This window comes from Vulpes lagopus, chromosome 3 (assembly GCF_018345385.1).
Source record: "Vulpes lagopus strain Blue_001 chromosome 3, ASM1834538v1, whole genome shotgun sequence".
In the NCBI taxonomy this organism is placed as follows: Eukaryota; Metazoa; Chordata; class Mammalia; order Carnivora; family Canidae; genus Vulpes; species Vulpes lagopus.
In genome coordinates, this window is record NC_054826.1 from 151,811,831 (window position 1) to 151,832,862 (window position 21,032).

At 38.4% G+C, this 21,032-nt stretch overlaps 1 protein-coding gene across 1 annotated transcript in view; it reads right to left on the minus strand.

Annotated features, from left to right (window-relative positions):
- DNAI3 (dynein axonemal intermediate chain 3) overlaps nt 1-21,032 on the minus strand; it is a 61,133-nt gene that overhangs the window by 4,110 nt on the left and 35,991 nt on the right. The window contains exons 15-19 of the mRNA XM_041748581.1: nt 20,505-20,589; nt 13,036-13,169; nt 9,042-9,105; nt 3,905-4,035; nt 1,651-1,855 (exon numbers count right to left, since the gene is read on the minus strand). Coding sequence (XP_041604515.1) covers nt 1,651-1,855; nt 3,905-4,035; nt 9,042-9,105; nt 13,036-13,169; nt 20,505-20,589 — 619 coding nt within the window. The remainder of the gene's footprint in view (nt 1-1,650; nt 1,856-3,904; nt 4,036-9,041; nt 9,106-13,035; nt 13,170-20,504; nt 20,590-21,032) is intronic.

The window sequence follows — 21,032 nt, forward strand, 5'->3', positions numbered from 1 at the left end:
ATGTGTTTTTATTTTGTGGTTTCCCAAAAGACCTGCTGCAGTTACAATAGGCTTGGCATCTTCATCAGACATTCATGACTGAGGACAATATTAACATATAAAAATCATCTTTTCCAGTAGATGAAATGAAAGCCAAAACCCTGAACTTTTGTTGGTCACTCCACTCCCCCCCCCCCCAACTCTTATCTTCTTGGTGCTCATGTAAGGAGTGATTCCTAGTGAGGCTGACCCTCTGTGTGCCTGGACTGCTGGGCAGACTTGATAAGAAAGTGGGGATAACACATGCAAAGGTTTTCAAAGAAAAATCATGAAGCCAATTTCCACCACAGACTCAATAAGGGCTGAGGGATACCATTATCCAAATGAATTTCAAAGACACAGCCAGAACCAGTTTTCTTATTATCAGATAGCTTCTTTTGATCATTGAAAATAGACATAAAACACAAAATGTGTTTAAGAATTTTAATTTTCTCTTATCATATGTGTTTTTTTCTTTTTCTTGGTTGCAGAAGATTTGGTTTAAATTGTTAAGTTTTAGATTCATAATCCCTGATGTATACAAAAGCAATGTTTTGTAGCAAAGATGGAAAAAAACCCACACTTGGTGACACATAATGGTTAAGCGGTAGTGAGACTGTGAGACTCCAGAAATTCTGAAGACTGAATTTCTAAACATAATGTTTCTGAGAGAATATGGGTAGAAAAACAATTTCATGCCTGCATACCTTTGGAAACAAAGGGAAACTTTTTTTTTTTTAAGATTTTATTTATTTGACACATAGAGAGTGAGCATGAGCAGGGAGTGGGAAAGGGTGAGGGAGAGGGAGAGGGAGAAGCAGGCTCCTCACTGAGCAGGGAGCCCAACTTGGGGACTTGATCCCAGGACCCTAAGATCATGACATAAGCCAAAGGCAGACACTAATTGATTGAGCCACCCAGGCACCCTAAGAAACTTCTTCATTTTTTTTTTTTTTTTTTTTAGAAACTTCTTTTAAAAGAAGGAAATATACTCCATTTATAAGGAAAGTAGTGGCTTGGGTAAAACAGAGAAATTGGGACAAAGGATATAAATCACTTTTTCAAGAACGCATCCTTGAATTTCTCCTTGCTTTGTTATATGTTGTTTTTCCTCATAATTAGTTCAAAAGTTAGAGGTTTAAATAGGTAAATGACCCCAGAGAGTCATTTGATCTCATAAAAAGGATGGCTTGATACTGTCCAGGGAAAAGCCATAAAAATGACAAAATATTGAAAATTTGTGGCATAATTAAAAATTAAAGATACAAGAACTATTCTATTTGGAAAAGAAGCAGCAAAGGGCAGCAAAGATTTAGGGATCACACTATCTGACCTGGAGAAGATGAAAGGATGCTTTTCATTTTGTGGTTCAAAATCAGCCTCTGCTTATACTAACCATGCCTCAGAAATAATTGTCAATAAGGAAAATAATGAGAGAACCTCAGATTATATCCAAAGTTTGACTGCAAGAAGGAAGGGGAAGGAAGGGAAGAGAAAGGATGGGATGAGATGGGCAGGAAAACAAAAACTTGAGAAAAAAATATTAGAAACTTTCCAGATGAATGTAAAAATGTTCCTGAGTTACCCCAAAAAAGCAAAATAACTTAGGTCATTTAATTAGAATTAACACACCAGAAAATGTCCAGGGTTTGATGTAGGTGATCATAGTGATGCAGATGTTTTGTGACTGGGCTGGCTCATGAGTTTTCTCCAGAAGGTCCCAGATATCGATGTATCCATCTTCTCGGCCAATATAGAAAACTCCAGGCCTTGTCAGGGACCAGTGGCCTGCGGTATACTTTTTTGGTGCACAGGATGACTGAAGGAGGGGTCCAGTCTTTAAACAAATTTTAAAAGAACATGTGAAAACTATTATTGGAGGTGTATTCACAATGATTTTGTGTAAGTACAACTCAGATGGCTATGATCATGGAACAGCATAATTATGCCCACTCTGAAGCTTGATTCTTTTTCTTGTAGGATTTTATATAATGCTAACCCTTTTCTTTCCTGTGTGTTTTTTATAACATTTTTTTCTTATTTTAGTTGCTTTTTAGAAAGGATCAAATCATGCAGTCGAGCTGGAGATTGGTGGATGTTAGAGAAGGTAAGATTATAAGGAAATTTTTCACTATACCTTTATTTTGCTGACATATGTCTATTTCCCATGGAGACAACTCTGGCAGCCAGGAAAAAAGCAAATAAAAAGTCAATTCCAGCTGTGAGCTGCATCCAATGGCTTATAAATATCGTTTGGAAGAGATTTTAGACCAGCAAAGCATGACAAGATCATCTTCTCTTTTCTTTACCATGGGGTAATTTGCCCTCTTTCGGAGGTTTTCATAGACAGAAAAGATCAGAATGTGCTTTCTTACTGTCATGCTCCAACCTGACAATGAGGTGTTCTCATTTATCTACTTATATCTGCAGAGACTGAACTAAACTGTGGAGCTGTTTCCTTCCCTCTGAGACATGCATAAGAAACTTCCCTGTGGGGAACAAAGATTCATGGACTCCTTATCCTGTTCTTACCCACCTTGCCCAGCTCCTTCCATTTCTGTGGATAACCAGGTACTTGAGCCCTAGATAGTCTATGGACAATCTTGCCTAATTTTCTTTTTCTTTCTTTTTTTTTTTTTTTTAATTTTCTTTTTCTTTAACAACAAAACTGATACCTACTCACTGTAAAAAAAAAAAATTGAACATACAGAAGTACATTGGTATAAAGTAGACATCCTTTTGTGGATGGGTACTTTAAGTACTTTCCAGTTGTTTCAATGACAAGCTCATATACATATTCACACAAATATTTGTGTCAGAGTCTCAGAAGTAAAAGTGCTAGGTCAAAGAATATATATATATGTATATGTATATTTTTATCACTTTATTTAAATAATATATAGTTTTTATTAAAGAATATATGTATATGTTTATTTTATCCAAAGAATTCATATATATGTTATATGTATATATAAATATACACATTATATATTATTTTTTCAAAGAATATATGTATCAGAGCTATGAAGTAGATTTACAAATTATATTTCAGATTTTGATAATCTTAAATTGCACACCAATGGGACCTGTCATGATGATTTCCCCACACCCTTACTTTACTGGGTTATTTATTTATTTATTTATTTATTAAGAGATTTTATTTATTCATGGGAGATACAGAAAGAGAGTCAGAGACACAGGCAGAGGGAGAAGCAGGCTCCATGCAGGGAGCCTGATATAGGACTCCATCCCAGGTCTCAGGATCAGGCCCTGGACTGAAGGCAGTGCTAAACTGCTGAGCCACCCGGGCTGCCCACTTTACTGGATTTTAATAGTCTTCCAGTTTTTGGCAGTTTAGTTTCTATTTGCCTGGAATCAGGCCCTCTCCTAATCCTGACTACCAGAGTTCTGGCACTGCCTCACTGTGGTCCATGCATGTCTCTGGTCTCCCGGGAATGGACCCCTTAGCCTTCTTATTTACACTTTCTGAATCTGTGGACACATTCCTGGTGCAGAAGCAAAGGTAACAGACCCAGTGTTTCTCCTTGGACTTCATACAGTAACTAGCATCCTATCGTGTATTTTAAGGGGAGGGAAAAAACATAAAGCAAATCAACTGCCCACTACGCATTTTGAAGAGAAGACTGTTAGGTCTTAGAGAAGAAACATGTAAATATTGTTTCCTTCCCTCAGGAAAGAAAGGCAAATGGTGTGTTTTCAAAAGGCTTACAGTGGTTCTGCAGACAAGTTGGAACCCAGGCCATCTGTTCTAATTTCTCTAAAAAGTGTCCCCGAGGCACTGTTATGTCAGAACAGTCTGTTATTCCCATTGTCTTTCTCAGTAACAAAGGACCACACACCCACTCCTCTATTTCAGGCGACTCACCGTAACACCTTCTTTCCAGATGGCCACATTCCATCCCCCAATGGTGAGGACAATGTCCTTGTAAAAAGGTGACCTCTGAACAGTGTGGACAGCTCCATCATGGACAGTGTAGAGGTTCACTGGCTTTTTTGCTGTTGGGATGGAAAAGATCATTTCATCTTTAATAATAGTGTTTACATTCCTGCATGAAGAATGGGCGGACTTCCAGTGGACAGTCAGGTCCTAATTAATGGGATCTAAGTGTAGACAATAAGAGGTCAGTTGGGGTAAATGGATCTGTCAAGGGACTGCTCTTCCTCTTTTTATGAGAAGTCCAGGGGATTTTCATCAAGTCCATTTTTCCAGCTCAAAGGGATACTTCATGTTCTTATTCAGTTACTTATTCTTTAACTCGGTTGGTCAAAAAATATTTGTGGATTACCCCTATGTACCTATAGGTACTGTAGATGATGAGTAAACAATGGTTAATAAATGAACATGATCCTGCCCTCATAGAGCTTACAGTATAATGGGAAAGACAGATACTCAATAAAGAATATCCAATATCCAATAAACAAATCCCAAAGTACATAATAAAAAATGTTAAATGTGTTATGGTAGGAAAAAAATTATATCCATAATTTAGAACGAATGGTCAGGAAAGTCTTCTCTGAAGATGAGTCATATAGTTCTTGGTAGCATTTTGGTATGGGAAGATTTTAATGTGGAAGAGTATTCCAGATGGAACAACACACACCAAACTCCTGTGGGGAGAAGTGCTTAATGCCTTTATAAATTTGAGGAAGACCAAAGTCTGGTAATCCCAGCATGAGGCATATGAAACAAGTGGGGACCAGAGGGGTTCCAGATACACAGGCCCTTGTAGGAAAGGATTTTAAATTATATTCTACACATGATGTGTTTCCATGAGTCCTTTAGGCCCAGAAGACAATCTGATTCCTAAAGATTCTCTGACTGCTGTGAAGAGAATGAGTTCAAGACAGGTAAAAGAAAAGAAGGGACACTGTAGGAGGTAGTTCTGGTGAGAGAGCATGGTAGCTTGGTTGGAGGTACAGTGGACAAAAGTAGATGATCGAAAAGTATTTGCAAGCTGGAATTGGCAAGACTAACAGATGCCTTCAACAGGAGGGCTGAGAATGATAGATTTCTGGTAGGAGCAACTGACTCCATGAGTTTCTTTATTGCAACTGGGAAGACTAGGGGGAGGCAGATTTGGGTGTTAAGATCAAGAGCTCTCTTTAGTCTCTAGTCTGGGTCTCGAGTCCTCCTTTTCCTTAGACTTTCTACCCTACCATTGATTAGGTCTTCTCTCCCCCAGACATGACTGCAGGGCTGGCTGCTCCCTACTCCTTGCTGCCCACACCCACCTTAGGGATGGCCATAAACATATGTCCCATCTAGGTCAAACCATACGTCTGGCTACCTTATACCCAAACCATGAACTTATTGTGAATTCCGTAATATTGATAGCTGTGTAAAAGTTGGATTGTTTTTCCCTCTTAGAATCCCAATGAGACATTAAGCAGAAAAAAAAAAAAAAAACCCACCTACTAAATCTTGCAGATAGCTCCTAAAGTAGAGTTTCAAAGAGATATTTGTCCACCCATATTCACAGCAGCATTGTTTGGAAGCAACCCAAGGGTTTATCAATCAAAGAGGGAATAAGCAAAATGTGATATATACATACAATGGAATGTTATTCATCCTTTGAAAGGAAGAAAATTCTGACAAATTCTACAACATGGGTGAAACCTGAGGATATGATGTTAAGGCAGAGAAGTCCATCACAAGAAAACAAATACTGTATGATTCCACTTATATGACATATCTACAGTAGTCACATTCATAGAGATAGAAAGTAAATGGTGGTTGCCAGATGCTGAGAGGAGAGTGGAACAGGGAGCTATTGTTAAATGGGTGCAGAGTTTCAGTTTTGCAAAATGGACACCATTCTGGAGATGGGTTGTACAACAATGCAAATGTACTTAATTGTACTGAATTATACACTTAAAAATGGTTAAGATGGTAAAATTTACATTTATGTATATTTTACCACAATTTAAAATTTTATGAAAAGTAAAAATAAAAAATTTAAAGGTAGCTTTTCTGGATTTAAAAAAAAAAAGACCAGTTTTCCTCCAATTAGGCCCATCCTGAAGATAGCATAGGAGACATACTTCTAAGGCCATCTTGAAGCAATCTGGAAGATTCTTGGGAAGTCAGGAAAACCCTGGAAACTAGCAGCTATCTTCTTGTTGCTGCTCTTGTTTCTAAGAGCCTGGTTTTATCTTCCCATAGTGGGGCTTTCCCAGATACCACCTCACTCTGGGCAGCAGGGCCATCCATGGGTCTGGAAGCCTTCTGCAAATGTGATGATTACCAATGATAGCAAGATTGACAATTACCAAAATTTGTACTTTACAGTAACATGTTAAATATTCTCAACCCATATCTTTTCCTTCCCTTTGTCCTTTTAAGGACCTTTAATTCCATCTAGCAATGAATAGAGCTGTCCTTAAGTTATTAAACAGAGTACCAGAGGCCCCAGGCCAAGTTGCCATGAGAAAGTTACAATAAACAAAGTAGTTTCCAGAATGATTATCTAATGCAGGATTCAGTATAGTGATGCAATTAAGAGCACAGACTGCCTAGGTTAAAACCCTGGCAATGCTGGTAGCTAACCCCTAGGGTTGCCATGAGGATTGAATGAGCTAATCCATGGAAAGTACTTGGAAGAGTGCATGACACATGGCATACGCCGATCTGTGAGTAGAGTACATGAAATAATTATGTCAATTGTCATCACTCAGCCTTCATTTCTTGGCGTGTCACTTAGATCATATGGAAATTTTGTTTGATTTGGCCTTATCACATGTATCTCATTCAGGGTAATCTGAATTTTCTTAGAAGAGGAAATTCTTCCTCCTGCCTTGTTGTTAATAAGAACATGGGGTCCCTAGGAAATCAAGAAGGATTGGGTCCCAATAATCACCTCATCTTTACTCAGGTATACTTCACGGTGTTTGTGAAAAACATTAGACTGGTAGCTCTCAGGGAAAACACTGCCAGTTCATGGATATAATTAGGGCAAGCAGTGCATAGGTTAGAGGGTCTAAACATGGACTTCTCTGAACTTCAACCATTATCCAATGGGAATAACAGTGTTGTTTGGGTTTCCATATTACAAAATGTTTGATTGATGATTTTAAAGTATTTTAAAGTATTATGATGATTTTAAAGTATCCTTTTAGTAAGTGGTTAAAGCTATTTCCCCCCCCCCTTTTTTTTACAATGAACTAAATGCCAAGAAATTAAAAGCAGCTCTTATCCGTCCATTCCAAGCTACATCCCATTGGTCATAAAGTCTGGGCATGTTGACTGCTAAGTCTCACTCATATTTCCTCTGCTGTACATCCTTGTTACCATGGCTATATTCAGTCCTCTCCATTTCTCATCTAAACTATTGTAAGTGGTCGACCTACTTCCATTGTAAGTCCCACCAGTAAATTCATCCAGCCCCTGCTCTCCTGCCAGAGTGATATTCTGATTATACTGGTAGGACTAGAATAAGGTTCAAAGCTTAGTAGGCACTCAAGGCTCTTAGCCATCTGGACCCAATTATCCTTCCTGGGATCTCTCCTGCTGCCCTCTCTATTGCTATATTTTGGCTAAGGGATCTCCCTGTTTCTTAATTGTCTCCTGCTGTTTGGGGTTTCCATGATTTTGCACGTATTACTTCTTCCACCTGATAGGTCTTTCTCCAATCAGAAAATTGCAATCCACTCTTCAAGACCCAGCTCAACTGTATCTCTCTTCAGTAGGGCCCTTTCTTACTAACTTAAGAGAGTTGGTCCCTTCCTGGTTTCCCATGTCACTTTGTATTTGCCTCTAGCCATAGCACTAATGACAATGTAATGTTTTTTTTTTTTTTTTTTTTTTTTTTTTTTTTTTTTTAAATTTTTATTTATTTATTTATGATAGTCACACACAGAGAGAGAGAGAGAGAGGCAGAGACACAGGCAGAGGGAGAAGCAGGCTCCATGCACCGGGAGCCCGACGTGGGATTCGATCCCGGGTCTCCAGGATCGCGCCCTGGGCCAAAGGCAGGCGCCAAACCGCTGCGCCACCCAGGGATCCCATGACAATGTAATGTTATTATGTGTTTCTGTGTTTGACTTTTCTAATAGATCATGGAATTCCTTTGGGGGAGGATAATATCTTGTTTATCTTTATATCCCCAGTGCCTGGCACAGAACAGATTCTCAATAATGGTGAATGAATGATAATAAGAAAGAAAGAACAAGGGGTGCCTGAGTGGCTTAGTCAGTTAAGCATCCGACTCTTGATTTTGGCTCAGATTCATGATCTCAGGGTCTTGAGATCAAGTCCGATGTTGGGCTCCACTGTCATTCTGTCTCTCTCTCAAAAAAAAAAAAAAAAAAAAAAAAAAAAAAAAAAGAGCACAAACAACATTAGTGAGTTTCAAACATAAAGCTCTTGGTTTTTAAGTTTGTTGTCATTGGTTATTCTATAAATGGAATAAAGTTTAAAATAAATAACTAAATCTGTGTGTCAGGGTCTGCCTCAAAAGCAGTTTGGGAAGCTAGTTCCATAGTAAGGCCCCAAGAAAATTTCTGAGACCAGGAAGAACCAGAGTTTACCAATGCATAATAACAAAGCCATGGCATCACAGTCTCAACTTGTGTCCCAGTGGAATAGTGGAGACAGCTGCCGTGTGCATGCAGTACATGCACAATTAATACTCATTAATTATTGAATAAACAGAAATGTGAATAATCATAAAAGTAGCTGAATGTATTTAATTATCTCCAGTATATAATTTTGAGTTCAACTTTTAAATCATGGAATTTGAAATGAATGAAAAGCAGAAAATCAGTTTCAGGTCTGCAATCACCAGATGAATCTTATTAAAAATCCAGATTCAGATTTGGCAGGCCTGGGGTAGGGTCCAGCACTCTGCATCTCCCACGGGCTCTCTGAGGTCCAAGGGCCTCACTTTGAATGAGAAGGACAGACACAAGACCTTATATGCCCTGCCCTCTCAGCAGCAAGGCCTGGGTTACTCAGCACTTCAGAAGAATGAGTAACTCATAACAGAGCAATCCTCAAAACTTACCCATCAACCGGCCAGTTTCAGAGTCTCTTTCCATTTTCCAATCTGTGTATATCACCCCACCTTCCTAAAAACAGTACAGGTTTCTGATGAGTACAGCGACGTCTTAAGGGAATGAAGACCTCATGTGCATGTACTAAAGCTGACTGTGCCTCACACAAGCCCAAAGTGACAGGTTAACTCAATGCAGTGATAACTTGATATGGTTAGGGGGGCGGGGAGGCTCAAAACAATTACTTAATTTTTATATTAAACAGCAACAAAAAATGAACATACCAAATTTTTATCTCCACAGAATGCTGTGGAAAACACAAGCATTTATGAAAATAATCTATGGACACAAGTTCTCACTTCTGGGTTTCTCAAGTTTTTATTAATAGGGGAACTGTCCCAACAGACCAAAAGCTCCAAGAAGGGATCTGGTCTGACTTCTTTAGTGATTTGTCCTCAGTATGATACAAAGTCAGTAGTTAAAAATATTTGTGGAGCAAGAGGGAAAGGGGGAATGTAAATTGATAATATGGCACCATTATCTTTAAAGTTGAGGACAGGAAACAAAGTTCCATTTAAATAATATAGCTAATAATATATATTTCTGCTCTGCTTATGGCCATTTTAAGGAGCGGGGAAGGCAGAGGGACCTGGTGTAATACAGGGGCAGAAACAGCAGCCAAAGGGAAAAGACGCAGAACCTGTGAATAGTGGAGGTGGGAGAGGTTTCGAGAAAATCTTTAGTCCGAAGGCCCTGCTTATAGAAGGAACCTGGAGACTCGGAAAGGTTTAGTGATTCAGGGTCGCCAAGATGCAGTCTCCTAATTCCAGTGTTTTTCTCTCTGGGTTGTAAAAGGAAAACTCAGAGAAGGATGTATAAAAAGAGTTGTTGAGAGGAACTGAAGGACGGCTTGAGATGTGGAGAAGAAAGGACAGGAGAAAGCATTTGCTATGCAAAGTGAAGGATGAGCTCACTGGAGGGGGGTTGGTGGCACTCATTCACTCATCTGTGCTTTTATCCATTAATTCACATAACAAACAAGGACTGTGTTTGGTGTTCGCAGTTCAGCATCAGAAGACGAGCCCTCCCTCCACTTGTGGTGTCCAGAGTCTGAGGGAGCAGACAGGCCCACCCGGGGCCAGTGTGCGCACACCTCTCCCGTGGCCTGTGGCACCTCACCCCCCTCACCACTGCCTGAGCACAGCATTTGCTGCTATGGTTAGGACTTTTCTGTACGTGAGCCAGCCCTTGCCAGAGTCCTGTAAGAGTCATTAATATCTCCTTGGTCTCACAACTGATACGTGTAACACTTAACAGAGCCAGGTCAAAGAGGAGAAGCTTGAACCAGGTTAATAAATACATGTTGAGTGCCCATTCTATCTGTAGCCAGCTGGCTGGGAACCTTCACGTCCTTCTCCATCCAGTTACCTGGCGCGGAGAACTCGACTCTTCTCCCCTGTGTTGACATTCCTGGCCCCACTGCTCACGCCCTCTTCATCTCAGGGTTGGCCCACTTAAAATCACTGCTTGTCTAGCCTGTCTGCCTTTCTGGCTCTACTGTCTCCTGCCTCAGTCCTGCACTAGCCAATCTAGATCCCAGAGCAGTCTCCCTTATTCTCTCTCGATGGAGCAGCCATGTCAAGTGTTGGTAGAAGAGCATTCCACTGGAATGTCAGCCCATGAGGGTGGGGAATTTTGTCTGCTTGTTCACTGCTATATTCCCTGGGCCAAGAACAGTGTCTGGCATAGGGTAAATGCTCAATAAATAGCTGCTGAATGATAGATGAAGTTAATTCTAAGGAGGGTAAAAGCTCGAAAGTCAGGAAAGAGTTTGGTGTAGAAAAAGAAAGAGAAAAATCAGAGCAACTGGAGGGAGAGAAGGAGATTGGTACAGATGGGGGTGTAGAGATATAAAACAGCCAAATTATGCAGAATCTTATAGGCCACAGTGTAAAGAGTTTCGATTTTATTCACTTATGACTGAGTAAAGAGTTTCGATTTTATTCACATTTGACTGAGTTGTCACTGAAGAGTTTAGGCACAGGGTGTCATACTTTAATTTCTGTTTTAAGATCTTATGATCATTCATCTTTCTAAAGCTGTCACCCCCTGCTTTCAAAACTTGTGTCAAAGAAACAAATATTACATGATTCTACTTACATAAGGGGCCTAGAGCAGTCAAATTCAGAGACAGAGAGTAGAATGGTTGCCATGGGTTGGGGGCTGGAGGGAACGGTGAATTATTGTTTTAATGGCTACAGAATTTCAGTTTGGAGATATCTAGAGAGAGATGGCTGTGAGTGTTCCTCAACCATTTGAAATGTGTCTAATAGCACTGAATTATACACTTCAAATTTGTTAAGGTGGAACTTGTTATATTTTTCCAAAATTAAAAAAATATTAGAAGCCCAAGTTATAAAAAATTGAAAGCCCAAGTTATAAAACAAGTATCTGTTTGGTAAATGCCTCATTGTCTACCAAGTGTAATTCAAATTCCCTAATGTGGCAGAAAAGGTTCTTTGGTTGGATCCCAACCTAGCAGTCAAGGTATAGCATCCCCTCTTGCCCAAATGATTCCACTATCTGCAGACAAATCCCAAGCTTCTGTAATTCCAAAGCATTGTTCAGGCTGTTACTTCTCCTGGGAATTGTACTCTGATCTTTCAGATGCTTCCTAAACCTCCAAAGTCCAGCCAACTAATAGTCTGCCTCCCCCCAACCTCCCTTCTCTCATCCCTGTGGCTTCTGGATGGGCACTGACATGGATAATGTTGTTAATGTTTCTGCTCCTTAACTAGGCAGAGGGTGCCCTGAGAACAGGGACTGTGCTGTTGATTCATGTCTGATCTAAGGCCTAGTGCTGTGCCTGGTGGACAGTATGCTCTTGAGAATAATCAGCAATACCCTCATAATACTAAAGTGTCAGTGCAGAGTGCATTCCAGTGAGACCAAGCTATCGTGTCTTCCCATGGTGGCATGGCTTGGAGGGGAAACCCTTTATTTCAGGGAAATAGAGTCATGAATGAAAAGGACATTTCTGTTTCTATATGACCATAGATAAGGTCCTGAGCCTTATTTCTTCGTTGGCAAAGTGAAATTTAATCCCTAAAAGATTATTAGGATTAGATGAGATATAATTTGGAACAAATACTGGCATAGACCCTACTATATAGAAAATGTTGAATAAATGGAAGCTCACTTTGGTTATTATAGTTGGTGCCAAAAAAGGACAGCCGTTATTATTATATCCAGTTGTTACTTTTGAATTGAGTGAGTTTTGCACTGTCTCTCCTGCTACATTTTGCTAGCTAACAAAGCAATATATTTTCTTAGTAGATCTATAATACTTAGCAAGGTTTCTTCTATATGGTATAGGTGTTCGATAAATATTTTTAGGTTGGCCAATAAATCATTAGTAAAGAGGGTCATACTGAATTTTATAGATTTTTTTCACATTCATCAGGAACATTTTGAATATGAATCTATGAACTATCAAGATTAAAAAATTCAATGCAAACAAGTATACTAAAATATGGGAGTGGTATAAATATTATGAACCTTAATAAGGCAAATGTACAGTAGAGGTTGTAATGAATCAGAATAGAAAAGTGGTTGCCAGGATGGGGGTGTGGGAGAGCAGAAATAGGAAAAGGCTAGGGGAAGGGTACAGAGTTCTGAGGATATGATATAAAACATGGTAACTACAGTATAACACCATATTGCATAATTGAAATTTGCTAAGCGAGTATGACTTAAATGTTATCATACACACAGGCACAAAGATAAACGTGTGAGGTGATGGATGTGTTAATTAATTAGATGAAGGGAAGCCTTTCACAATGTATACATACATGAAATCACCACGATGTACACTTAAATATCTTACAATTTTCTATGTCAATTATGTTTCAATAAAACTGAAATTAAGAATATATATATATAATGAAGACTATATATATTCATATATATAACGTATATATAAAAGAGCAGATAATTCTGACTCACCTCTGTTCCCACAAAGAATTTTGTGCAGAAGTCCTCTATTGGCTTGAGATGATTGGCCAACCCACCTTCCAGATTGTAGTACGGGTTCATCTCTCCTGCCTTCACTGTTTTGCTCTGGGCTAATAATACTTGGTCTTTCAGAGGAGTATGAATAGAAGAAACACATATTTACAGTAAAAGACATTTTAAAATATGGTTAGTTTATATTTTTTATCCCTTGCTACATACCTCTGCCCTATTCTCTCTCCAGTGTGGCAGGCATAAGTATAAACATCTTTAAACTTCTAATTTAGCACCTAGAACACTCTTTCAAACCAAAGCATATGCAGGAACCCTTGCATGTAAAACTGATCAAAATCTTCATTGCTGTGATTAAAGTGTTTCCTGGTGGGAAGAGGGAAGACCCCTCTATCTACTTTCAGGGGCTCCATTTTTTAAAAAAGATTTCATTTATTTGAGAGAAAGAGAGAGAGGGAGAGTATAGAGGCAGAGTGAGAAGCAGACTCCCCCCTGAGCAGAGAGCCTGACATGAGACTCGATTCTAGGACACAGAGAACATGACCTGAACCAAAGACAGATACTTAACCGACTGAGCCACCCAGGTGCCCTCAATTAGGTAATTTAGCTTTGTATCCTGCTTTTCTGTTCTCTTAAAGATATTATCTTGAGCATGTTCCTAGGTCACTTATTAGTTATAAAAAATGTGATAAATTTCTGGGAAAGATAGAGAAATATACGCTCATCTAACCCTACTCACCACATTTCAATATATCATCATCTAGGTTATATCACCCACAGGAAAACAAACAAATGAACATAAAAAATAACCAGCAATGGGCAGTTTGGGTGGCTCAGTGGTTTAGCACCACCTTCAGCCCAGGGCGTGATCCTGGAGACCCGGGATTGAGTACTGCATCGGGCTCCCTGCATGGAGCCTGCTTCTCCCTCTGCCTGTGTCTCTGCCTCTCTCTCTTTCTGTGTGTCTCATGAATAAATAAATAAAATCTTAAAAAAAAAAAACAACAACCAGCAAACATTAAATGAAAACTAAAATAGAAAAATATCTCAGCTATACTAAAAATATACATTCTTTTTAAAAACATAGCATAATTCTGGACAAAAGTAAAAAACAATTATGATTTCATTGGTACAATCAACAAATGCTTCCTTTATTAGAGATATACATGCTTTGGACAGTCTCCTTTCCCAATAGGTAGGACATCAAAAACAAGTTTTGAAGTAAGCCAAACATTCATGTTTGGCTTTTATTTTTATTTATTTTTATTTTTTAAAGATTTTACTTATTCATTCATGAGAGACACAGAGAGAGAGAAAGAGAGAGAGAGAGAGAGCGCGCAGAGACATAGGCAGAGGGAGAAGCAGGCTCCATGCAGGGAGCCTGACGTGGGACTCAACCTCGGGACTCCAGGATCACGCCCTGGGCCAAAAGCAGGGGCTAAACTGCTGAGCCACCCAGGGATCCCCGAAGCCAGACTTTTAAATAGCTGTATTACAAACTATCAGTCAACATTTCAAGAAATAACTAGGTATATTTAACCTCATTGTTCTTACTAAAAGATATTATTCATAATATATTTAACAAGAGCAAAAAGGCCTTTTGTATTCATTTAATATATAAAAATATTAAAATATTTATGTCAAATTCTTCACTCTCATTTCAATGTCTATTTTCTCTTTTTAAATAATATACATTAATATATTAATATTAGTAGAGTAGAACACATATATAATTTATAGATAAATACACACTCATTTGGAATGTGTGCTCAAAAATGTTTCCTGATGGGTACAAGATGGAAAAGTTTAGAGCCCTCTGGTCTAATAAGGGGAGCCATGAGCCTGATCCAGGGGTCAGTCCTGGTAATGCAAAGGAAGAGGCAAATGTGAGATGCACTGTAAAGGAAGATATAGTTATCCTAAGTGAGGGACTGGATGTAGGGACCTGAGGAGAGAGACAGAGGTGACTCAAGCTCTGTTCTGGACACACTGACATTGAGGGAAGAGATTGGGTTCAAACCCAGGAGATAGAGAGAGGTGAGGTGTAGCATTCTCAGCAGAGTAAGAGTGGACCAAGTTACTGAAAGGGGTAATAAGGAAAGCACACTGCTGAGGTAAGAGTTTGAGATACATCCATGATAAGAGGGCAGCAGGGAAAGACCAAGGAGAGAAACTGAAGAAGTATCAGGAAAACCACAAAAGCCAAGGCAGGAGCTCTGAGAAAAGGGTTTAATGTGGTGGAGTTAAAGAGAATGAGGCCAGAGTAAAATGTGATTGTCTACTGTGTTTATTCAGACTTGACTGGAATAACTGGCATATTTATTAAATTCAGCCTCATCCTCATGAATTTTCCATTCATGATTTCCATCTCAAGGGCCTGAGTTACATAATAATAGGAGCTAACACTTACTGAGTGCTTACTGCTTGACTACATGCCAGGTACTGAACTGTATGCTCCACATGCACCCTTTCACTCAATCCTCACAGTAACTCCTCACTAATTCTCCTTCCAGGATGATAAAGGATAATCAGAGAGATTAAGTAGCTTGCCCGAGTTCTCACATAAGGTGGCTTACATTTATTGTGAGTTGACAAAGAGCTGTTCTTCAAGCTGTATATATATTAACTCATTTTATCTTCACAGTTTTCCATGAGGTAGTTACCTTCATTATTTACTTCCCTTATCTTCACATCTCTCTTTCCAAACAGGTTTATTAAAAACAAAAAGAAAAAAAGAGGAAGGCACAGAGAGGTATAGTAATTTGACCTGGTCAAATAATAAATGGTGGCCTTGGGATTTAAACCCAAACTCCAGAATCCACATCCTTAACTACTATGCCGCAGTGCTCAGAAGAATTTAACCAAGGGTCTGAAGCAATTCCAAAATAGGAATTCCAAAAACATTTAGAGCAAAGTCTCCCTCAGCAGAGTAAACAAAAAGGACATCGGAAAGTGAGCGCTCAGCAGGGCATGGAGTATTGCAGATCTAAGGTGGCAGGTGAAAGCCACGCGGCCTATAGCCACTAGGTGGCAACACAGCACCAGACAGTGGGCTGGAGAGCATTCTCAAGAGCAAGTGGTGGTGGAACAGTGTGAACTTGGATTCTTGATGGAAGGTCGAAGGAGAACCAAGCATAGAGTCAATACACAAAATGTGGTCAAGAAGCGTATGAGTGTATTCTAGTCAATAGGTTCAAGTCTGGCGAGAGTAAGTGGATGGCTGTCTGTGTGTCCTAAGGAGATGCAAAATATCGTAATGAGATCTCAAATAAAGTTCTAAGAGTTGGCCATCTACACAAGAGGCAGGTCATGACCAAAGTAACTGCCTTCAGTTATGAGAGGCATGTGTTAGCAAGATCCTTTGAGATTACTAACTGAAATTTAATTTTCTCCAGGACTCACGATACTGCCTGCAACAAAGACTTCTGAACGCACGTAAAGGGACATGGTCAACTACAGTCACAGCTGAGAATCTAAAAAAGTAATCTATCCATTCTCTTTATGAACCGATTTAGCAAAATATACCTTTCTCCAAGAAAGATTCACAAAATGACTTCATCTGGAAAGAGAACATTCATTTGATGGGGAGTATTCTTGTTTGATGACGTTTGAGTCATGCTTCAAGATTCACTTTAGATAGGTTCTTCCTTAAGTAGATATAGATATATATCTATCATACTAAAAGGTAAGCTCCATAGGAGCAGGGAATTATCTTTTCATAGCTGTATCCTCAGAGGCCTAGTACTTTGCAAGATTTTAATATGTGTTTGGAATAAATGCAGATATAAGTATAGAGATAAAAATTGTTCTTTAAAAAAAAATTAAGGGATTACAATTACTAAATCACAATCAAGTGGAGTTTATCTCAGGAATGCAGGGCTAGTTTAACATTCAGATATTAATCAAAGTAATTCACCAAATTTATAAGTTTAAAAAGAAAAAAAGCATATGATTATCTCCAAAAATGCAGAAAAATATTTTGACAAAATCCAATATTAATGGGTATATAAAAGGGAACTTCTTGAGGGCACCTGGGTGGCTCAGTGGTTGAGCGTCTGCCTTTGGCTCAGGTCGTGATCATGGGGTCCTGGGATTGAGTCCCGCATTGGGCTTGCCACAGGGAGCCTGCTTCTCCCTTTGCCTATGTCTCTGCCTCTCTCTCTGTGTCTCTCATGAATAAATAATAAAATCTTAAAAAAAAAAAAAAGGAACCTCTTCAACCTGATAAAGGATTCTGTGAAAACCCAACAGCTAACATCATACTTAATGGGTTAAAGACTAAATGCTTTCTCCCTAAGATCTGGAATAAAGCAAGAATGCTCTCTAATCACTTTGACATCCTGAGGGTTCTAGCCAATGTAATCAGCTAAAAAAAAATCATATAGATCAGAAAAGAAGAAGTAAAACTGTCCTTATTTACAGATGACATTATTATCTACATAGAGAATCCAAAGGACATTATCATCTATCAAAGAAAACCCAAATCAATCTACAAATAAACCACTATAATGTGATTTTAGGAAGATTGCAGGATACAAAATCAATACAAAGAATCAATTCTCTTTATACACTGGTAACGAACAATCAAATTAAAAATGTGCAAGTACAATTTACTAGAGCACCAAAAAAATGTGAAAGACCTAGAGACAAATATGTCAAAAGAAGTGAAAGAACTTTACACTAAAAACTATAAAACATCACTGAGAAATTAATGAGCTAAGTTGATGAGGAGATGTACTAATGAGTTGAAAGACTATTTTGCAGACACCAAATTCTTAGAGTACTGATTTACAGATTGAACACAATTCCAATCAAAGTCAGAGCAGACTTATGCAAGACAAAATACAAAATTCATATGGGAAAGCAAAAAACCTAGAATGGTCAAAAACCACTTTAAAAAAGAAAAAAGTTGAAGGACTAGCACCAATTTCAAGATTAATTACAACGCTACAGTAATCAAGATGCTGTGCTATTGGTGGAAAGACAGACACATAGATCAATAGAACAAAATTGAGTTCAGAAATGGACTCACACATACTTGGACAAGTGATTTTTGACAAAGGTACAAGAGCAATCTGGTGGAGAAAGGATAGTATCTTCAACAACTGATGCTGGAATATCACACACAAATGAACTCTGATCCATAATTTGTGCATAGGAAAAAACATCTCAATAAAGATCATAAACTTAGTTATAAAACTATAAAACTCCTAGAAAAAAAAATCCCAACCTTCAGTTAAATTCAAAACCAAAATCGTGACCCATGAAAGAACAAACTGATACTCAAAAATTGAAAACGTCTGCTTTTCAAATGGCAAGGTTAGGAGAATAACACAATATTTTAAAAGAATGTAAATCACAGACTGGGAGAAAATATTTGCAAGTCACATATCTGATAAAGGACTAGTATGCAGAATTTGTTGAGAGCTCTGAAAACTCAATTATAAGAAAACAATGGAAGTAAAGAATGGGTAAAAGATACGGACATTTCACCAAAAAAGATATCTATGGCAAAAAATGCATGCAAATATGCTCAACATCTTTAGTCATTAGGTAAATGTAAATGAGATATCACCACACCTGTTTTAGAATGGTTAAGTTGAAAAGACCAGCCATACCATCTGTTCATGAGGATGTGGAAAAATTAGAACTCTCCTACACTGCTCGTTGGAATGTAAAATGGTATAACCACTTTGTAAAACACTTTGGCGATTTCTTTTTTCTTTTTTTTTTTTATTGGCATTCAATTTGCCAACATATAGCATAACACCAAGTGCTCATCCCATCAAGTGCTTTGGCAATTTTTTAAACATACACCTGCCATATGATCTAATTATCCCATTCCTAGGTATTTATCCAAGCAAATAAAAGCTTATGTACATACAAAGCCATGTATATGTGTATGTATATGTAATAGGGCTGTGCTGAAAACAGTATTACGTTTTATTGTATGTCAGTTATACCTCAATAAACTTAAAAGTGAATACGGAAAAAGCCACACTTTTAAAAGATATGATATCCTTACTATCGATTGGATAAAGAGAGTAACATCCTCATGAGCATCTTTTTTCCATTAATTTAAAAAATAAGAGTAGGGCATTTAATGAGTTACTCTTTACAAGTTACATTAACCTCTCTCAGTCTTGGTTTCCTTAATCATAAAATGGTAACAAAAATTCCCAGCTTGCAGGATTGTCATGATCATCTATTTTACTCATCATTACACTCCCAGGGCCTAGCATAAAATAAACACTTTATAAATACTTGGTAAATGAATGAAAGCATGTGCAGTATTAGCTAGCACAGTACCTAATTCATGACTGGAATTCAATGAATTATAGCTGACAGTTGAATACAAAAGAAGTGGAGGAGAGAACTTACTTCCTTCTGGAATGAAGCAGGCCCAAACACATAAAAATATGCAATGTTTTAATACTGCTTAGAAAGGGTCATTAAAAATTTAGTGATTCTTTTTTTTTTTTTAATATGGGGTCTTGGATTGTATCTATGAGACACACAGCTTCAAAGCAAGTTTTGCCCAAGCAGGGTATTAGATACATATTACGTTTTTCCAAGATATTATATCATTTAACTGAACACTCAACAATTCATAAATGGAAATCCATTTGACAAAGCAAATATTTGGAAAGTACTTCAGTATCTAGTGATACTTGTACATTTTCATTACGCATTGCTCTTGGGGTGGGATATTCATGCACATCTTTATTTTAATAAAGATTTTAATTAATATTTAAAATATTAACTATTTTAATAGTTTTATACGTATGCCCTTCAATTACTTCAACAAAGGTGTAGGGGTTGAGTTGAGATAGATTTAAAAAGCAATTGTTATTTCTCCACTCTGTTTTATCATGGTGTTGTCCAAATACTCATTTTCTATTATATTCTGACTAAAAATGGGTAATTCATTTCTAACACTCATGACTTACTTTGCTAGACTCAAGATATGTCCATTCTATAGAATTATTCTTTGAGCATATATGGATTTATTAAGACAGCTTTGTAAAAACTTTTTTAATGTATTGAGTTCTCAAAAATATACTTGATACATGTTTATGAAACTAAACTGAATTCCATCATCAAATCTTTGTGTATGTATAGGCAGTTTTAATGTGTTGGCTATACGTTTTGGTTTTGTCTTTGTTTTGAGAGAGAGAAAGAATCTTAAGCAGACTCCATGCCCAGCGCGGAGCCTGAAGCAGGGCTCCACCTCACAACCCTGAGATCATGACCTGAGCCGAAATGCTTAACCCATTGAGCCACCCAGGTGCTCCTGTGGTTATAGCCATTATAAATTTCCATAGTGGAGGGTTTGATTTTCCGTACTGTTTTTACAAATCAGACTATCTTAGAAAAGAACTTACTCTGGACCTAACCAATCACTAATATTTAAACTACTATATGCCATCTTAGTAAGCAAAGGCAGTTACCTTGTGATTTGCAAAGATTGTCTTCACTCAGGCTGAGCTTGGTTGGGCAGTGGTCTAAACTTGTTTCTCCTTTAGACAGCCTTATCTTTTGGGAGAACATATAAGAAAGATTATTTCCATATATTCTGTGGGTGATTTATTCTTGCTTTTTCCTCCCACCCCCAGACGGCTGTTCCCCACCTCCCTCCCCTTGTCCCTTTCCCATTCTCCCTTGGATTGATGGTTGCTTTCCCCCACAGACAGTGCCTAAACCACAGTTTCTAAACCCCTGTGACTAAAAGAAGCCTGCTCAGGGGCTCATTTCTAAATCCTACTCTCGTCTGTTTTTCTACATTTTTCACTTAAAGCTCCAGGAAGTTGTGTGGGGTCTTTTCATCTGCAGGCTGACTGCTGAGTCTCCTTGGGGACATGCGTGCCCTTGAGTTCCAGAAGTGGCCCCGGATCTGCACCAGAATGGGAAGCTGTGACACTTTCTATTCTTCCCTCACAGCTTCTGCCCCACGTTTCTCCATCAGGATATTTGTCCAC